The 20,736-nt window shown below is 36.1% G+C and overlaps 1 protein-coding gene across 1 annotated transcript in view; it reads right to left on the reverse strand.

Annotated features, from left to right (window-relative positions):
• Positions 1 to 20,736, reverse strand: part of LOC150094441 (adenylate cyclase type 1-like) — a 619,545-nt gene that overhangs the window by 48,842 nt on the left and 549,967 nt on the right. Inside the window, exon 19 of the mRNA XM_090412469.1 lies at positions 8,392 to 8,512. Coding sequence (XP_090268595.1) covers positions 8,392 to 8,512 — 121 coding nt within the window. The remainder of the gene's footprint in view (positions 1 to 8,391; positions 8,513 to 20,736) is intronic.

Consider the following 20,736-nt stretch of genomic DNA (forward strand, 5'->3'; position numbering starts at 1 on the left):
TTGTGTATGCAAATGCAACTCAGAGCACCTCTTTTCAAGCTGCAGAGAATACATTAACAGAAGAGTTATCAAATCTTGACAACTACTTTACAGTTATGCCATTATTTAATGGAACAACCCAATTTGAATAAAACTGAAATCTTGCTTTCTATTTAAATAACAGCCAACCAAATTATGCTCTTGATGTCTATTTTAGAAATGGCATGGTGACATATGACAGAACCTTAAAATATCATTGACATCTTGCAAGAACAGCTTGCAGAAACTAGCAGGCTTGTAATAGGGTGCAGATACCAGCATATTATGTACCACATCTTTAGTGTATTATTATTAGCATATTATACACCACATTAGTATATTTCACAGCAGAATGCTGTGCCACAGTGTTAATTAACAGTGCTCATACCTCATTGGTTGATGTTCATGAAATCCATCTCCAAAATAAGATCAACACCAATTCTTGGTAATACTGCTTCTCCTTCTCCTCAGTTGAAAGGGCTTAGGGCAACCTGTGGTATAAAATTACTGAAAACAGTGATTTCCTCATACATGAAGACATTCTCTCGCATATTGTTCAGAGACCTCGGTCTAGATGATATGGTGTGAAAACTCCAGTGCAAATGTTGCATGAGACTGTTGATACCACAGCAGCCTTCAAACTTTACTGGATGAACACATTTGACTTACATGTCGTTATTCCTGATCCAAACCAGGCTTTAACTTTCCACATCATTTGTATCTTACACTTGATTGGATCAGGACAAGAAATGACATGCAAACAGATGTTCTAGAAATGGAAATGGATCAACTCTCCATACTATGATAGGGACAATTTAGTCCAGACTATTAACATATCACTAGTGAGTAACCAGCATATTTTTATCTAGAAAATTATGAGGGTTTCTTTGATATTAAACCTGAAAGTTTAACATCAAAGGAGCTTAACATCAATAGATTCAGAATCTGTTAAATCTATTATGCCCTTTTTTTTTTATCCATATGTAATAGCTACACCTGTTTCTTATCACTTCATATTGCATCATTTGATAAATAAATAAATACAATAAGAAAAACTAGAGGTTTCACCAGTATTAGGCCTTTGGATTTAAGCTAGCATTCATTATGGAGAATGCTACTTTGTTGGAGCAAAAACTTTAACATGAAATAAACTGATTTATTCTTAATTACCCTTAAAGTTTTCCATATTGAATGCTGATCACCATGTAACAAAAAAGGAAAGGCTGAGCTAACATCCAACTTGCATGGTAATACATTTCTCTCAGCATGCCAGTTTGACCTCAACATAAGTGATGCTCTTTTGACTCCAACAGTGTGTGGATAAAAATTACTGATAGCAGTAGATGTTCTTTATATCTGAAGTGCAAGAATTCTGACTTAATAATCCATAGCAAATTGTTATACCCATATGAAGTTTATGGATTAAAGTCTTTTGGAAAAATAGCAAAACTGAGGATGTGTGCATTAGATTTCAGATACCTTTTCAGTTTTCTACATATATTCTACATTGAGCGCCTCTGTAGCGCAATTGGAAGAACGACGGTACATTGCGCCCTTTGATTGGAATAGGCCTAAGTTTGATTCTCGTCACGACGGGAGGAATCTTTATCTGGTCGATTTCAATCGAAGGCGAGTTAGCCGATCTCATACGGAGGTAGCATGGTTTTTTCTCCTGGAAACTCGGGTTTTTTTATCCCGCATACATACAAATCGGCCCTTCAGAACACACGCAATTTACAGACAAAAATTACTAGTTGTGGTGGTGTTGGAGGTGGGCAGTAGATGGCGTTGATGGAGATGATTCGTAGTAGAGGTTAGGTGTAGAGACAGTTGTAGATGTCCTCCCATAATGAGTCTTCGGACTCTCCTTGGAGGTATCCGGAATAATAATAATAATATCCAATGTTGAGTGTGTTTATAAACCTCAATTTTTATCATTCATTTGGTAAATAAAATTATTACTATTATTATAAGCATTCAACTTTTATTTATGGATATAATTTACAAGACAGCACAAAAATATGGACTTGCACAGCCAAGGCGAATATATTTCCATTCTCTGTTCTGCAGGCTCTGACTTCAAATTCTATTGTTGTTATTCATATCATGTCATTCATTCATTCATGAACTCTTTACATGGTGTTCATTGTCAGGTGCGAAACAACTGCCCTACTTATTGGAGGCTGGAAATAGCTAGGATAAAGTTCCATATCTGGTTTTCAGAGCAGGAGTTATTGGATCATCCACCCATAGCCACAACTAAAATGTGGTGTAGATTTTCTGACCTTTTCCAGGCAGATTGATAAAAAAAGGATGAACTGACTATCATATCTTGCTACATAGCAAATTTTTTTGATGTTAATGACATGCTAAAACTTTTTGATATTGTCTGTTACAAAAATTTTGCTAGCAAGAAAAACTGCTGTCAACTAGATGCATGCATCTAATCTTCAGAACCTGTTACAGAAAATCACTCCATATGTAACTGAATGTGTAGTCTGATAAATTTTTCTAGTCTCTTTTGCAAAAATTGCTATGCCCAACTTACACCAACTTATATCTACTCTTTTATTCAGATGTCTGAGGAGCATAAGATTTCCAAATATGTGATATATGTCAGGAAGAGATGGAAGTTACATTTTGAAGCATGTTAAATAAAACATTTTTATTTCTTTTTTAAAGAAAATTATTTACTGTCTAGTTTTATTTTATTTTTTATAATGCATATGCAAATTGATCCTTGACAAACAACATTAATTTCTGAAATAGTAAGAAAAGCAAAGAGGCAGATGATTTATGGTTTTAATGGTGCAAGGACAGCAAAGGTTATACTGCACCATATCAAACATTATAGGAGTACACAAGGTAAGACAATCACAAAAACATCTATGCCCACAGCAGGATTCGAACCCACGAACTGTTGGTTGGAGAGAGAGAGGATATATGCTAACATGCCAAACTCAGCCAACCATGCTGGCTGCAAAGACAAGCAGGTACAAAGCAGTAGATCTCATCTTCAAAGCACAAAATGTGCTAATCTTTCTACAGGCTGAACAGGATTTCACCTGTGGGCCAGATTTTGCTTGCTGCTGGTGTAAAATATTTGTTTGCAGACATTTTTTATGTACCATACTTTTTTTCATAAACAATTTAATGGAACCAAGAATGCTATTATTATCCTAAAACTCCATGGAGTGAGACTAATTTAGGAAGTCTCTGTCATACATACAGCTCATCATACCTTGCCTTAAACACATTCAAATTCCCTGCAGACACCATGCTCTCAGGCAATGCATTCCAATGATTTACAACTCTCCATGCAAAAAACCTGCTTCACTCCCTTGCTCACATGCTCATTATACTTCCAAGGATGACAACTTGTTCTTCCCTAATCTCTCAACATTTTATGAAAAACCTCTTCAATGGTTATCCTATAGCAATCCCTTACCAACTTGTACATCTCTATCATATCATCCCCCTCTCTTCCTATCCACTAGACTGTAAATTGTATCTGCTCAACCTGTCTTCATATTCAACATTCCAGAGATCAAAAACTACCTTAGTCAATTACCTCTGGACCCTTACTAACATCTCTTTGTGCTTTCCAAAACCAGGTGACCAAATCTGTGCATAGTAGTCCATATGTACCTAATCAAGACCTTATACAATGGAAGCAGAATCTCCTTACTTCACAAGTCTGTGTCCTCTGCATCATTCCCGGAATTTATGTTGTCCTCCCAATTTTGGCAACGTGTCCTCTAAATTTTAGATCCTTATCCATCATCACCCCAAGATCTCTTATTTCCTCCACTTCCAACAATATATTCCAGCAATATAAATTCTACATCCCATCTTTGTTTCCCAAATTTTAAACATTACATTTTGCAACATTGAACTGACATCCCTACAATCGTACCCATTCACTCAATCTATTTAAGCCTTCTTGTAAGGCCAGAACATTCTTCGTCCCAACTTTGCATCATCTAAAAACAACTGAATATCCCTTTCCAAATCTTCCCCAATATCATTAGCATACAGGTTAAACAGCAATGGCCCTGAAACAGATCCCAGAGGCATGCCACTAGTGACTTTCCTCTTCTGGGATATTGCTTCCACATACATAATTTGCTGATACCTATCAGACAGCCGAACTCTGATCCAATGCACTAGTCAAATATCCAACCCAATAAGTTGATAGTTTGACTATCAACTTATAATGCATTAATCTATAAAAAGGCTTTGCAAAATCTAAGTATACTACTGTGTGTAGTAATCTACTTTTAGTAATCTATGGAACAGTTACAATAAGGTAACTGTTCCATCCAATGGAACAGTTACCTTATTGTAATAAGTAGATTACTAAAACATGACCTCCCTTTAGCAAATCCATGCTGTCCAGAAAGATAATACCACTGTTATCAACCCATTTCTGGATCCTGATTCTCAATAAGCCTCTCCAACACTTTAACCACAACAAATGACACAGAGATAGGCCTATAATTTGATGCTTGAGTTCTGTCATCTCCTTATGAAGTAGCACAATCTTGCCTTCTTTCCTCCTTTGGAACTCGACTCAATGTAAGACTCATATTAAACAATTATGTCAAGGCAGATGCCAACTCCCTGGCACATTCCTTCAAAATACGTAGTGATATATTATTAAGTCCCACTGCCTTATTAATATCAAGTTTGCTCAATTTCCCATATACATCTTGATCACTTACAGTTAGTCTCTCCTCCTCATCAATTGCTCTCAAACTCTCCATGATGTCACATTTACAAGAATGAAAGACCTTTATGAACTGCTCATTAAATATCTCAACTATATCTTCTGCAGTAGTTGTTCTTATACCCTTTTCTCCAATCATTGTCATCCTTCCATAAGCTTTTTTTTTTTTTTTTTTGCTGGCTACATCATATCAAAAGAACTTCCTAGGATTCTTTTTGGCTTCATTAGCTAAATGCTGCTCATACTTCACTTTTGCTACCCTTACCAAGTTACTCTCCTTGCCTGTTTTATGCAATCCTCATGGAATTGATTATTACCACTCCTCTTATGTTGCCTCCATAATGTCATTTTCCTCTGTATCACATGCTTAATCTCTTCATTCATCCATTTCACACCCACCTTATTTAACTTTCTGATCCATGGAATACATTTAGACATTGCTTCTATTAGATAGTTCTTGAATATCACCCAAGCAGCACTGATCTCCTTTCTACCCAACTCCTCATTCCATGCTACACCTGCAAGCTGTCTCTTGAGCTTATCATAATCACCAGCCTTGTGGTTCCATATGTACCTTTCCTCACAGAGGTCCTCGCACTGCACTGCTGGCAATCATCCAGGTAATCACATAATGCTCACTCTCATCAACTGGAGGGTGATTTGATACCTCATTTATAATAACATCCTCTGATAAGATGATCAAATCCAAGATCCTCAATCCTTGTGTGCCCTCTGTTGGATACTGCTTGAGGTAATTGTTCCTCAAAAACTCGAGAAACTCATTTTATTTACTTCTAGTTGCTATCTCATCATCCCAGTCTATATTGCTGTAATTAAAATCTCCCATAATAATAACCCATTTCCTATTTGCTTGGCTAATTTGATTATACATTTCATGGTCACTACCATCCACATTACCAGTCTATAACATTCGACTAAGTATTTCATTCTATTCACCTCTATCTCACACCATACTTCCTCAAAACCATTGTGACTATTTCCCTCTTGCATCTCTATCTTTTATGGACATAACTCTTTCTCTATCATCAATAGCACTTCCCCTCCCTTTTTACTCTTTCTATCTTCACAAAACACATCATACCCTTCCATCTCTATTCCTGTCAGGATATCCTCCTCATCCAACCATGTCTTACTTATTCCAACAATTTTTGGGTGAACAGAATCAATGCAACCATTTCATTTGCTTTGCTTCTTACACTTCTAGCATTTGTATATAAACATAACTGTTCATTCCTGGATCTATAGCAAGTTTCATTGATACCACTTATTTAGGCTGACCATATTTCCTTGAGACAAAAACGGGATGGAGGTTACGTAATATTCTGTATTCATGAAAAAGACGATAAAAAAAGTACTGCATTACTTTGCCCATTATGTTTGGTGATAAAACGTTGGTAATTATTGGTTCTGATTTGGTACGTGCTGAAGAAAATTGTGGTTCATAAATTTTATTTATCAATATTTATCAAATAAAATAAATTTTATTTATCAATAAATAAAATTTATCAATGCTTTATTTATCAAATAAGCAGTGATAAATTTTATCACTGCTGATTGATGACTAGCAGTCATTTACACGAAAACTTTGGCCGTGACATACAGTATGATAAACAACATGAGCTTAACTTGCTGCAATTTTATCTTTTTCACTATCACTATCACGTCTCGCCATAAACGAGCTAATGTTTTTAACTGAAGCCAGAGTCTTTTCAGCATCCTTATGTTTCTGGCTATGTAAATGTTGGTTGATGTCGCTTCTACCTCCATGAGCAATGGAAAAATGGCATTACAATGTTGGCATACCACTTTTGTTCCATCACTACACAAGTCGTCCAGTTTAATAAATTTGAATTCTTTCTTGAGATCATCATTAAAAATACAGTTTCACCTCTTTGACATTGCAAGGATAGACTTAAAGCTTTATTTTTTAAAGTTTTAAAAAATAAAACTTTAAAAAATATGAAATTTAAACTGCCTGCATTGAATAACAAAGCCCAGTTAGCTTACAGGCAAAAAAAAAAAAAAAACTAACATTACAGCGTAACAGACGGCGCGTCTGAGATGCGCAAGTGTTGCCAACATGGTTATACAAATTGCTAGTCTCCATGATATTGATATACGATTATAGGTTATGAATAATAATTTATGATTGACCAATATTAAAGTATATTTATAGTTTTTATTAAAAATGGGACAAAATTGACATTTTTATTAAAACAACAAGACAGCTGGGAAATATGGAAAAAAAAAATGGTACGTATGGTCAGCTTACACTTATTAGATGCGACTTTTCCATACTTAACTCAAGCTATTTCTTTTTTTCCTTATTCATCTTAGAACTTTCTTCAAATCCAACTGCTTTCCCTTCATCCCAGGTCATCCCCTTCCCTTTTTGTGTACACATGCATTCATGGGGCATCAACCTTTTTCACACTGTGTTCCCACTGTCTACCCTGTTTTCCTGTTTGCCTTGCACACTTGTTCTCTCATTCTCTACACTCATGCTATCCACTTCTTCATTCATAACCACCACTTTAATTTCTCCTTCCTTACTCTCCCACTCTTTCACGTCACTTCTTACTTGATCAAATTCATTCTCAGCAGTCTCTCTAAATGATTCACACTAAAACCATTCAAATGCAGCCCATCACTCTTATACAGTTCAATTCATCCTTCAAACTCATTCCACACATTAACAAACTGCACTATCCTCACACATTTCTGCTAACACATCATTCACAATCTTCGCTCTCCACCTCAATTCATCATTGTCATACCTGGGCAACACACTGACCACCTTTCCTATCACACTGTTATCCTCTCACCTTCTCAACAGCCTCCTGGTATCCAATCTTATGTGTTCCTTGTTCCTGGTCAAATAATTTGTCCCTATTACCACTACCAACTCTTTTGCTTGCTTACTGTTCATATCTAACACCTCAATCACTATTTATTTTACCTCAAGGAAAACAAACCTTGTGCATTTTCTTGTTTACCACACCTCTAATAATCAAATCTCCCATACACTGCCACTCGCAGGTCTTTCCTTACCTCTTTCATACATATCTCGAATTCTCTTCATTTCACTATGCATCTGTTTCATCTCGTGCCTCATCTTAACCAACTCGGCTTTCAAATCTTGCATAATTTTTTTGCTCTCATTCTCTCTCTCTCAATTTTATTGCCAGCCATACATGGTTGTTTGCTGTGAATGCCACTTGCCGCCATGCCATTAACTGCATTGTGTTTTCAACTTCTGCCAAATTCATATCACTTTCAACATTCTTACCATCGATTGTTAAGTTCATCAGATCTCTAAGTCTCTTTCGATTAGAGATGAGTTCTAACTAGAAATTTTTCTTTGAAAAAGACATCACTCCAAGAAAATCATAGACTAATGTAAAATGCCAAACTACAGATAGGAGTATATTTTAAGAATTTTCCTATCACTTAAACATAATTATGCTTCTGATTGTACAGAATATAATTTTCTATTTTTTATAATTGCATTTTTATAATTTCTGGTTTGCAATAACCTATCTGAATTTTAGCATCGGCTCATAATATTCTACTGATTATCTTCATAGTGCCATATTACAATGCCTGTAATTTCACTTTCTTACCTACTCTTAACATAAAATTATTGTAGGAATTTTCATTGATATCAGCTAGTCTCTCTTTCATTGTAAATACTAACTCCACAAGGATACACATAAATTCTGCTGCTGCCTTACTACTGTCTTCCTAATAAAATAAAATGAAAGTAATTATTTTTAAAGACTCAGATATAACTAATTTGAGGAAAATAACAGTTCTGTAAAATTATTTATGCAAGTAATACAGTGTGTTACATGACATCAGCCCCCTTCCAATCTTTAACTAATATCCAAAAATCAGTTATTCCAATTATTGCACCAGTGCTTTATCTTAATGCAGTTATTCCAAACAGTTGCCCCCCCTCCCCAAGAAAACCAAGGGGATTGAACTCATTTAACTCACTGTAGTTTTCTTTAAATATAATGAAACAATTCAAGATAAAAAAAATAACACAAAATGTTTCTTTGTCTTAAATAATGTTATATGAAGAAATCTAATACAGTATAACTGTTTAAAATTCAGTATTTCCTCATATAAAATTAATCTTACAGAGTAATGAAGACTGGATTTCTCAGAATTCAATAACATTCTTAAAGCAATAACTTATTTAAAGATGATCCTAATTTCATGAATGAATTATAATTACTCAAAATATTTAATCATTGAAACCATTTTAAAGAGACAAGGATGCAGTCTCCATTTGGGATCATTTAGGTGGGGATCCCTAATTTAAGATAATTAAGTACTGGGAATATATGCTATTAAAAATATTAAAATGACATCATATTTCTTGATTATACTCTTACAAAAAGGGAAACTTATTATAAACTTTTTTTTGCTCCAAAATCTTCCAAAATGTTATCAAATTTAAAATTTCTTACTTTGGGGCCCCAGTTGGGTCCAATCAACTTAAGGCTGGCCCTATCAGGATGCCTTCTCTTTCTAGCTGAAAGATCTCATATTAATGGAAATCTTTCTGCAACTATAACAAGACACATTTTAACAGTACTAGTAAAAATGTTAAGCAGAAGAAGTTATGACTTGCAGGATGTACATGTTTTAGGCCACTGGGTGCAGATTTCTAGATTTGATTGCCAAATCTCAAGAACTTATAACAAACAGAAATGCAAAAGTATATGAAAGACCTTAGGTACATAAACAGATTCCCAATAATCTATTCACTCTACTACAGCTTTCATTGTTTTGATCATAAGTAACCTGTCAGTTATTCTATGATAACTACCTCTCCTTAAGACAATTTTGATCACTAATTGGTACATATTTCTGTCTTGAGATAGATAGATAGATAGATAGATAGAGAGAGAGAGAGAGATGAAAGAGGGATGTAAAAGAGTAGGAGAGTGAAATATGTGAAAGTGAAGAAGTGATTGAGAACTGACAGGGAGAGGAGAGTAATATGCGACTAATTCAAGGAGAATCTTGTCCAACTGAAAATGCCTCAAAATCTCCATTCTAATGCTATTTGTGTAATTGTTCTAAAAGTTTTGCTGCAGAGTTGACTGGTGTTTTATATTGCTTTTTCATTCTCATCTAGTCCATGGGTATCCCCAGCAGTCTAGAAATTAGCCTATATTCAGTCCATTACTGGAAAGAGTAATAAATCATGAAATTACTGTCCAATTTCACTCATTTTAATTCTTTCTAAAATAATGGAGAAGCCATCGACATTAAAATTCTATGTCACTTTGATTACTAGTATGGATTCTGCTGCTGTAGATCAACATGGACCCTCTTTTTTATATCATCAGCTTTTAGACAAATGGCACAGTGAAGTCTGAAGGAATTTAAATGATTTTGAATAAGGCGTATTAAGTAAACTTCCATCATATGGTCTATCTCTGTAATTGGGTGGTCAATGCTTTCTGTCTGGACATGCATTACTTATGATGAGTGGAATTTTATCCTAAAACTTTGTATCTAATTCTGGCTCCATAATGCTCTCTTCCTTCACCTACTTTCTTCCAATACATAGTCTTGCTGATGACAGTACACTGCACTCTTCTTTTTTCATTGCATAAACCTTGCACTATACAAATCACTAAAACTTCCAGATTATCAACAATCCTAAATTGTGATTTTCAAACCATTCTTCAGTGTGGTTCTAATAATCTTGTTTTATTTCTTGGGGAAAACAAACAAACAAACCTTTTCTTCCAGTCTTTCTCTTGAAAATGCTCAAATCTTTACACAAGATGAAACTACTCCACAGCATGAAAAAAATAAAGCTCTCTCTTTTATAAAATAAAGCTCTCTCTCAGGGTGTTTGGTTACTTTTAAACTCAATTTTACTAATAGCTCTATACAAATCATAAACCAGTCCAATCATAGAATACTTTTTTTTACATTTCGAGTAGTGCCCCTATGAGTGTCCTAAAAATGCTTGATAATACAGAGGAAAGCAGTTAGGTTGATTAATGATCCTTCTCTCATGAATTCACTCCACCCTTTCACATGGATGCTCAGTTTCTGCTTGATTGCATTTTCTACAAATATTTCTATGGTCACTATTTATCAGAATTGGCATCGATAATACCCCTTCTAAATCTGTTAAAACAAGTGCATCAGCTATTTGACACACTTCAACTCCAAACTTGCATGACAAATTTATCTTCCTCTGCATTCATTCTTTCTATTGGTCCTTTGGAACTGTCTTTTCCACTTATATATTTCCTAAAGGATATAATCTACAGGTCTTTAAATCCAATGTTCACAAATTTCTTCTTTCTCTCCATCCACGGTATTAATGTACTTTAAGTTTGAATAATCTCTTCTGTATGGGATTACCATTACTGGGGAAATGGGAGCGATGGAGAGAACAGACAGAACAGTAAATATGCATAAAAGAATGGTGAATATAAGAGTCGGTTGGCTCAGGTATCCAAATAATGATAGGGTTTGTGGTAATATCAACTACAGCTTTTGTTTACAGATACCACAGGTCATAGAAACAAATGGATTAAAATTGTTGCAGTGGCTTAAGCTTGAAATCTGTTGCAATAAGCGAAGCATATCCTGACAGGAGGAAATATGGAGGAGTATGGTTTTAAATAAGGATAGCAAGGGTTGGAAGGAAGGGTGACTCCCTTGATGATAAATTGCATTAATAAGGTAGGATATAATTACAAGAATGTGCAAGGGAATTATCAGCTCCTCTAAACAAGCTGTTTAAGCCACTGTACTGGAAAAGTGCCAGTGGAGTGAAAAGAGGACAAAATAAACTGTATAAAGGAAGCTCCAAGATGACAGTACTAATTATAGGGCAACTAGGCAGTATTAATTATAGAGCAACTAGCAAATTATAGGGCAATCAGTATCTCAGGAGTGGTGGCTAAGGTATTGGAGGAACTGGTAAAAGACAAAATTTAGGGCTGGGTGAACAGGAATATGATACTTTATAGGGGACAACATAATTTTGTTTTTTGAAAGGTAGGTCTTAATAATCTGCTTACTTTTTATAATAAAGTGACAATGGAGTTGTACAAAGGAAATGGCTGCTCAGTGATACTGCTGGATTTTGCAAAGGCATTCTAACAGGATTCCACACAGAATTATGTTGAATAAATTGGAGCAAAAAAGGAATGGATATGAAACTGGCTATTTGGATTAGAAGGTGGCTGATGGACAAATATCAAAGAGTAGTTTATGGAGGAGTTGAGTCCAGGAAAAGGCAGGTCACTAATACCACAGGGCTTTGTACTTGCTCCTTTGTTGCTTAATTTGCACATAAATAATATAGAAAATGATTTTATGGGAGATATTCAGCTGTTTGTTGATGTAGAGACCCTGCAGGATGACTTAAATAGACTGACAGTATGAGCTAAGGTAAATGGCTACCAGTTTAACATAACCAAGTGTAAGATGATCTTGCTTTTGGCAAAAAGAGATCATAAGGTATACTACATTGATGGAACTGAACTGAACAGGCAATTGATGGGGCTAGGAGTAACTGTGGACAGGGAGTTGAAGTTTAGAGGGCATATTGCAAAGGGTAGCCAAAAGAGCATATCAGATTACATTGTTGAAGAATATATTGGCTAGCAAGGATAGGAAGGTTATTGTTTTCCTTTATAAGGCTTTAATAAGGTCGCATCTGAACTACTGCATGCAGTAGTTCAGACGTAGGGAGTATATGAGGAATACTCAATAATATTACTGCATGTTTTTAGGGGATATTTAATGAGTTTGTGGTGGTGACAATTCTTTATCAAGGGCCTTATAATGTGACAAGTACCAAATGAGCAGAAATAGAATAAAATTGTTCCACTTCATAAAGTGAGTGATAAGACGACTTGAGACTTCAAATTACAGGCTAATCTCTGTAGCTGGAGTTGTGGTTAACGTGGCAGAAAGGACTTTGTTCCAGAAATGGGTTGATAGCATGAGGATTCTCTAAAATGGTTGTTCACATGAGTTTATTGAAGGGAGTTTTTGCTTTGATAATCTACTTTATGTATTGCAACAAGATGACAAATGTATTGGACAAAGAAAATGCATATACAAGTAGAATATCTAAATTTTGAATGGTATTTGATAAATTCCGCATAAGTTGTTTACTTTAACTGGGTTAGATGGGGTGCCAGATAACAAATTAATCAGTTGGATAGACAAGTATCAGCAAGTTGTGCAAGGGGAATTACAAATATTCTGGAAGAGACAAATCACCAGTAGTGTGCCACAGAGATCTCTTTCAGGACAGTGACTTAACTTACGAGAGAGAGAGAATGGTGGTTAGGAAAGTGCAGTTGTCTCCAGACGATGCAAAGCTGGAAGAAAATTTGAGGAGTGGAGGCAGATTCGTGTTTTACAGGAAAATTTGAATATACTGAGTGGGCAGCGTGTAATTTCAAAACTTTGCATTGTTGCACAGTGCAAAGTTTTGAAATTTGGAGGACAAGAAAAGGATGGTGTAGATACTTGGAAGGGGGTAGAGGAGATAACAAATATGGAGCGATGGTGATCAATGGTCAAAAATTTAGAAACACTGAAAGAATAGTTATAGCATTAATTAAAACAATGATATGAAGAAGTGCAGAAATTGTAGTTCCATTGTATATACACACTGTGATTAGGTTTCATATGGATTACCAAGGGTAGATTTACTTGCTTGGTTATTAATGGAATGAGGCTGTTAATGAATGTTTTGGAAAGGTACCAGAGAAGAATCAGACCTCATAACCTTAGTTGCCAAAGCTACTAAGATTATGGGGTGTGACCGAGATGGTGTCAGGTCTCCAGAATATGAGGATAGATTAACAGAATGGTGGTTAGGAGGAGAAGGAGTGATATTGTGACAATGTCACAATATTACTCCTTCAATGATGATCATGATTATAATAAAAGTTTAAACAACAGTCTCTTAAATGTCCACATAGTCTCTTAAATGCCCACACTTGTGTGGGCATTTAAGTATAGTATACCCACACTTGCTTGAGCTTTGCTCAAGCAAGTGTGGTTATTTATTATTTGGTTATATGTGGTTATATATTATTTGAAACACTGAATATCCATTAAAACTTCTTATAGCTGGATAACCATGCTCCTGATTATTGTAGTAATTTCTTCTGAGGCTATCCCAACTCTTGGTTCATGTTCCTGAATTCTTTTGAAGTTTTAATGGATATTCAGTGTTTCAAATAATATATGGTATAGTATGCCCACAATTGCTTCGCTTGGCTTTGTGCCAAGAATAGTCGATTCATGCTGAAGGGGAGAAAGAAATGAAGGATGTACAAATTGGTCACAAACACGTGAAATCATGTGCTTCATAGGTAAAATTTTCCAACTGTTATACAAGCAAAATAGTAACCACTTTAAAAACTACAATCATAAAAGAGGAGTTAATTTTCCGATGTGTAATAATAAACAACTCATCCCACAATAAGGTTTGATTACCCAATTATCAGAATGGATTCTCCTTCTGTTGACATGCAGAAGTGTCGAAGTGTCTCGTACTATATCATACTCGTACTATATCATACTGATAACTTTCGGATTTCTTCTAAAAATTCACTTTTACCTTGAATTAGATAATGATTGATATGGAGATATTTCAGCTTGTTAGGTCTCATGCTATCAGATGCCAATATATCAAGGTACCGTATTTGCCAGCGTATAAGATGCACCTCCTTTTTTTTGTACACATTTTTTAGGAAAAAAACTATCACTGAATATTATAATGAATTTACAGAATTTCAAATATAAAGTAATAAGTAGGTCTACTTTCAACAAATACCTAATCTAACTAGGAAAGAGTACCCACCTTTTAATCTTCTTCGTCAAAACCCAGAACTCCATCTCCAGAGCTAAATGAAGATACACTTGGAACCTCTTCTAAATCAGAATCCGAGTCCTCATACAACAAATTGTCTTCTGTACCATCCCTCTTCCCGATTCTGCCAAGTTCTTATCATTTTCTCAGTTTCCATGTTCAGTAGCATACGCAATCACACGTAGCTTGTATGCAATATTGTAGCAATGCCGACATTTTTCAGCCATGTTGAGAGTTTATTTTTCAATAAACTCTAAACTTATTATAGTCTTGGTTAGACTATAATAAGTTTAGTTTAATCCTTTATCCAAGTGTGAGCAAACATATCCACAAGGAGATGTGCTTTGCATTATGGGAGATACTGAGATAGGAGTAGTGAGAGCTTCCTCCACCTTTGCAACGAGTTGCCTGGTGTTGCATTACCTTACCCCCAGTCCTGAAGATACTTTCAGGTGCAAACTTTGTTTGCTCACACTTGGATAAAGGATTAAACTAAACTTATTATTTTTCAGCCATAATTTGCCAAGAAATTTAGAGAAAATTTAATGGCAGAAATTTATCACCATTCACAACAACCGCGACAGCAATTGGAAAGTTTAAACGAACAGGAACACAGGTATGATCATCGATGAGAGCGCATCCACCAAACTCTACGTAACTGGAATGCTCTCACACACCGCAAGGAAGTAAGAAAGAAATCCCATAACTTGGAACAGAGAAAATTTTCAGAAATGAAAGTAATAAAAAACTGAGTATCAGCATATAAGACGCACCCTGTTTTTCAAACCTATTTTCAAATAAAAAAATGCATCCTATATGCCAGCAAATACGGTATATCTTGCATAAACACAGATGGTTCCTCAACACTAATTATTAAACCTGCAAAACCACACAGTCAAATATGATTCATTATACTTTCTTGGTTTTTGATTTATTGGTTATTACTTATCCCCCGTGACTTTTTGGTTTTCACTCTTGTCAAAACCTGTCCATTATTGCTTTCACATTAGAAAATGAGAATAATGAAATTTGCATTTTGTAACTTAAGCCTGAGTGCTGAATTGAAAACCATACAGAGTTAAATATTACTAACAGATGATGTGTGCATTTTTTGGGGTGGGGATTGAGGAAAAATGCAAATACCATTTTAGTCTATTCCACTAAATTAATCGCAATCAATTTATTTCTTGTCTGTAGAGCAATGAAAATAAAGTCTATACAGAAAGGAATTAAAACTCTTCACAAGGGTGTTATGGAGAAAAGAGAAATCCTAGTTTTTTGGAAGCAGAGGATGCAATGGTTGTGATGTGTTAATGCCAGGAGAGGCTTGATGTAAAGTAATTCCAAGAAGAGAGATCTCGTCTTGTCTGGAAATTTGAGTGTTATCAAAAATAATATTGGAAGAAAATGGTTCTTTTTTGTGAGAAATAAGGCAGAACTGGGTTTTACTAGCATTGGAATTGATGAGGTTAACTGAGCCCCATTGGAGGATAGCTTGGAGATCAAAATTGAGGGCAGTGGTGGTTGATGTTCTGTAGGTTGAAGTGAGTTGTGTAGAGTAAGGTTTGTCAAATGAAAAAGAGGAGCGCAATGTGCTGTCATCTGCACAACTGTGTATTTGGTTGGAGGCCAACTGAAGTAGGTCATCGATATACAGAAGGAAGAGGATTAGTGAGAGAACAGAACCTTGTGGAACCCTGACATTAGTTGGATGTGAGAGGATAAGGGCCTGTCTACCATCACACATAGTGTGCATCTAGACAGAAAGCTGAAAATCTAACTGCAAAAGTCCTGAGACATTCCAAATGATAGGGGTTTGATTAGTAAGCCTTTGTGAAAGACACAGTCAAAACCTTTAGAGATATCAAGTCCAATTACTTGAGATTCGCTAAATTTCTTCATGGCATTTGTCCAGAAATGGGTGATATATGAGAGTAGATCTCCTGTTGATAGGCAGTGACGGAATCCGTACTGGTGGTCACTCAATAGCTGGGTGCCTTCAAGGTAGTGTAGGAGTTGAGAAGTGATAGTTTTTTCCATCACTTTAGATAGGACTGAGGTGAGTGAGATAGGGCAATAGTTAGATGGCAGTGATTTGTCACCCTTCTTAGGAATGGATTGAAAATATAGGCCATCCAGGCTTAAGGATAGATAGGAGTCAGTTCTGGTGTACAAACCTTCAGGACAATTGGAGGAATGGCATCAAGGTCAGGAAACTTTTTTGTGTCTAATTTAGACAATAGGTTTCTGATCTCTTTCTGGCAAAATAATATAGGGGACATTGTATGTTGAACAGCTGGGATGATTGGAAGGCATTTACCAGTGTCAGTTATGCCATGCATTTGAGGCAAAGTATGAAGCCAGGAGATTAGCTTTTTCTGTGGGTGATGATGCAATAGAGCCATCTGGGTATGATAGGGGTTGGAATAGTGTTGGGCAAAAGTTATGACCAATTGCTTTGGCAAGAGACCAAAAGGTATGGCTTCCATTTGGGCAAGATGCAAGTTTCCTGCATTTTGCCTGTTCAAATTCTGTTTTGGAAGCACTGATAGTTTTCTTGTATATATTTTCACATATATTTGGTATAAGCACTGAAGGAGGATGGAGTTCTTGATTTGAGCCAGTTGTAGTACGCTTGATTTTCATTTGTACAACCTTGGCACATCTTTTGGAGAACCAGAGTTTAGCTAGAGGATGGCAGTTCAAAGAAGTGTGAGGAATGTATGTTTCCATGCCAGTGAGGATTACTTTGGTGATACGTTGGATGCATATGTTTGGATTGGAAAACCGGAAACAATAGTCCAACCATGTGAATGAAACATAAAAGTCACAGGGTCCCACTTGTCACTGTTATAATGCTAAACTACTCTTGTGTGGAAGTGGCTGTGTATGCATTGTTACATGGGGGGAGGAGATAAGCACTAGATTGTGGTCAGAGTTACCCAGGGAGCTCACTACATTCACTGTTTATTTTGGAAGAGTCATTAGTAAGGAAGAGGTCTAAGGTATTTGGGGAGCAGTTTGGATTATCTGCTTGGCATGTGAACAATTTGTGTAAGGTTGTTAGTGATGCAAATGTTTTAGCATCTCTGCCTGCAAGATCTGTACCTGGAGGAGGAAAACCAGTTGTTGTTATGGACATAAAAATCTCCTAGGAGGATGATTTTGCTGTTAGGAGAGTTGGATTGGAGAAAATCAATTTTTAATTAGAGGAAATTAAAGAGCTCAGAGTGATTCGTGGTATTAGAAGAGCGACAGAGACAGCAAATGAATTTGACTGAGTGGGGAAGGGATATTTTCAGCACCAAAGAAGGTCAAGCATTCTGAGGGAGATTTTTGATGTACCATCTGAAACGTGAGAACAATAATCCAAGGTTGCAGAGATTTGAGATTTTTAAATTTAGGAAACTGATCTTGATTGGGTATCAGAATATTATAACAAGATCTTACCTCAAGAAATAAGACAAGACTGTACATTATGGAGTATGAAAGAAAGGAAAGACAAGACTGTGTTTTAGTAGCAGTGAAATTCCCCATGTTATCTTCATCCCACCTCAGGATGGCAAAAAGATCAGTGTTTAAAGCATTTGTTATAGAATATCTTGAAGCTAGAATCATTCCAGCACTAATCAGTTGTTGTGAATGAAAAAGAATGAAAATATATTGTTCATCCGAAAAAACTATGAACATGATTTGAGGTTAGTGAGAAGGAAGAGTGTAGGCAAAAGCACAGAGCTCTGGAATATCCCAGCGATGATGAAAAAATGTGATAAGAGCAAACCATCCACCCTGACACACACACACAGCTTAGTCAACAGCTTTGGTATCCTTTTGTTGGAAAGACCTGGGTTTACATAACCCAGGTCTTTCTACTGCTTTCTACTGTAGTAGACAAACAATAGTGTTGATTCACCAATTTCTGGAATAAACCACAAACAAGTACCTGGTCCAACTATCGAAACACCAGGATTCTATCTACCTCGACACCTCTGGGATCTGCTATACAGATTTAGGACTGAACAAGGCCTCTGTGCCCACTTACTACATCTGTGGGGAATTTCACAGTCACCATTTTGCACATGGTGCTATGATGCTTAGTCTTCACATCACTGATGACTTCCAAAACACTCCTTTCCAGGAGGCCTAAGGAATTTGCATTTACTTCCAGACAGTGCCATGGACTGATTAACTGAACTGTCAGTATGTATACAATTTTGCTCAATAATTTCTTGCATTTCCCCCATATGATAAATAGATAAAATAAATTCAATTTCTTCAACAATTATACTATGATTTTTAAAGGATTAATGAATGATTAGAAAATATTCTATTCCAAAATTCCTTCTGCAAGTGTGTAATAATATGAAGGCTTAACTATAGGATAGCATCAAGAGTTTTCTATATAGTGAATTTATACTGACATAACATTGTCAACAGGGCTTCGGTTGAGAATTGAGTTTGTTATACTTAAATTTTGTATGTTTCTAAAAGTTCAGAGAGTGAAATTTAAATAATCATTATTATTATTGTTCCGGGCAACTCCAAGGAGTCGACAGACTCATCGAGGGAGGCCCTAACATCATGTCAAGAACAACTATTCGACATTCACACAGTATCTATCATACCTTGCCTTGAACTCATTTACAGTCATAGCACCCACAACAGACTCTGGAAGCTTATTCCACTCATTCACCACTCTCCAAGTAAAAAACCTAGCTCTAACACCCTTGTCAACCACGCTCTTGCCCAGCTTCCATGCATGGCCCCTAGTCCTCCCACCACCAGTCATATTTTCAAAAATATCTTCTGAATCAATCTTATAGAAACCCTTCAGTAATTTGAATGTCTCAATCATATCACCCCTCCTTTGCCTATCGTCCAATCTCTGCAACCCACAAATCTTCAACCTATTCTCATAAGGTTCATTCCACAGACCTGCTATCATCTTGGTCACTTGTCTCTGGATCCTCTCCTAATAAATAGCAAACTTTTGCTGATTGTAATAAGGCATATATATATTATTATCCAGGCCTCCATGGTGTCAAAAGACTCATCGTGGGAGGTACATATTATTATCTGAGACCTCCAGGGAGTCAAGGACTTATCGAGGGAGGCTGTAAATTACCCAAACCAGCTATCATACCTATCCTTGAATTCATTCACACTAGATGCACTCACTACCCATAAGAGTAAATTATTCCACTCACTCACTGCTCTCTGGGAGAAAAACCTAGCTCTTACCACTTTTTTGACTGCAAAATGGATGCTCTCCGTGTTTTCTCCCCACCTTCCATGTAATGAAAAATTTCATCTGTTGAAATGCTATAACACACATTCAAAAGTTTATAGACCTTTATCATATCACCCCTCTTTCTCCTGTTAACCAGAGTCTGTAATCCACATACTCGCAATCTGTCCTCATAATCTAAATCCCATAATCTGGATATAATCTTTATAACTCTTCTTTGCACCCTCTCCACAGCTTCTTTATCCCCTTGGAACCCGGGAGACCAAATCTGCGCACAGTAATCCAAGTGTGGTCTTATCAAAGCCTTATAAAGAGGCAAAATTACTTCCTTATCCTTACATGTCAAGGTTCGCTTCAACATAGCAATTATCCTCTGAGTTGTATTTTCAGCTTTTGCTATGTGACCTTTGAACTTTAAATTCTTATCCACCAATACCAAGATCCCTTGCCTCTTCAGTTTCTTGTAGCATAACCCCGCTAATATAATATGCTGCTGGAATTCTAATCACGCCAAAGTGCATAACTTTACACTTACTAACATTAAACTGACAGCCATTTTAGTTTGCCCAGATTTCCAGTCTATTCAAATCATTTTGTAACTGCTGAATAGCAGTAGAATCCCTGATTGCCCTGCCTATCTTTGCATCATCATCAGCAAACAATTGCAAATCTGATGATAGACCCTGCTTGATGTCATTAACATATAGATTGAACAATAATGGCACAAGAACTGAACCCTGAGGTACACCACTGGTTACCTTAAATCTGTCAGATTCACACCCACTGTATACCACTTTTTGATATGTCAGTCAACCATCCCCTGATCCAAGTCAA

This window comes from Typopeltis vanoorti, chromosome 22 (assembly GCF_054136105.1).
Source record: "Typopeltis vanoorti isolate ZY-2024b chromosome 22, IOZ_Tvanoo_1.0, whole genome shotgun sequence".
NCBI classification, from domain to species: Eukaryota; Metazoa; Arthropoda; class Arachnida; order Uropygi; family Thelyphonidae; genus Typopeltis; species Typopeltis vanoorti.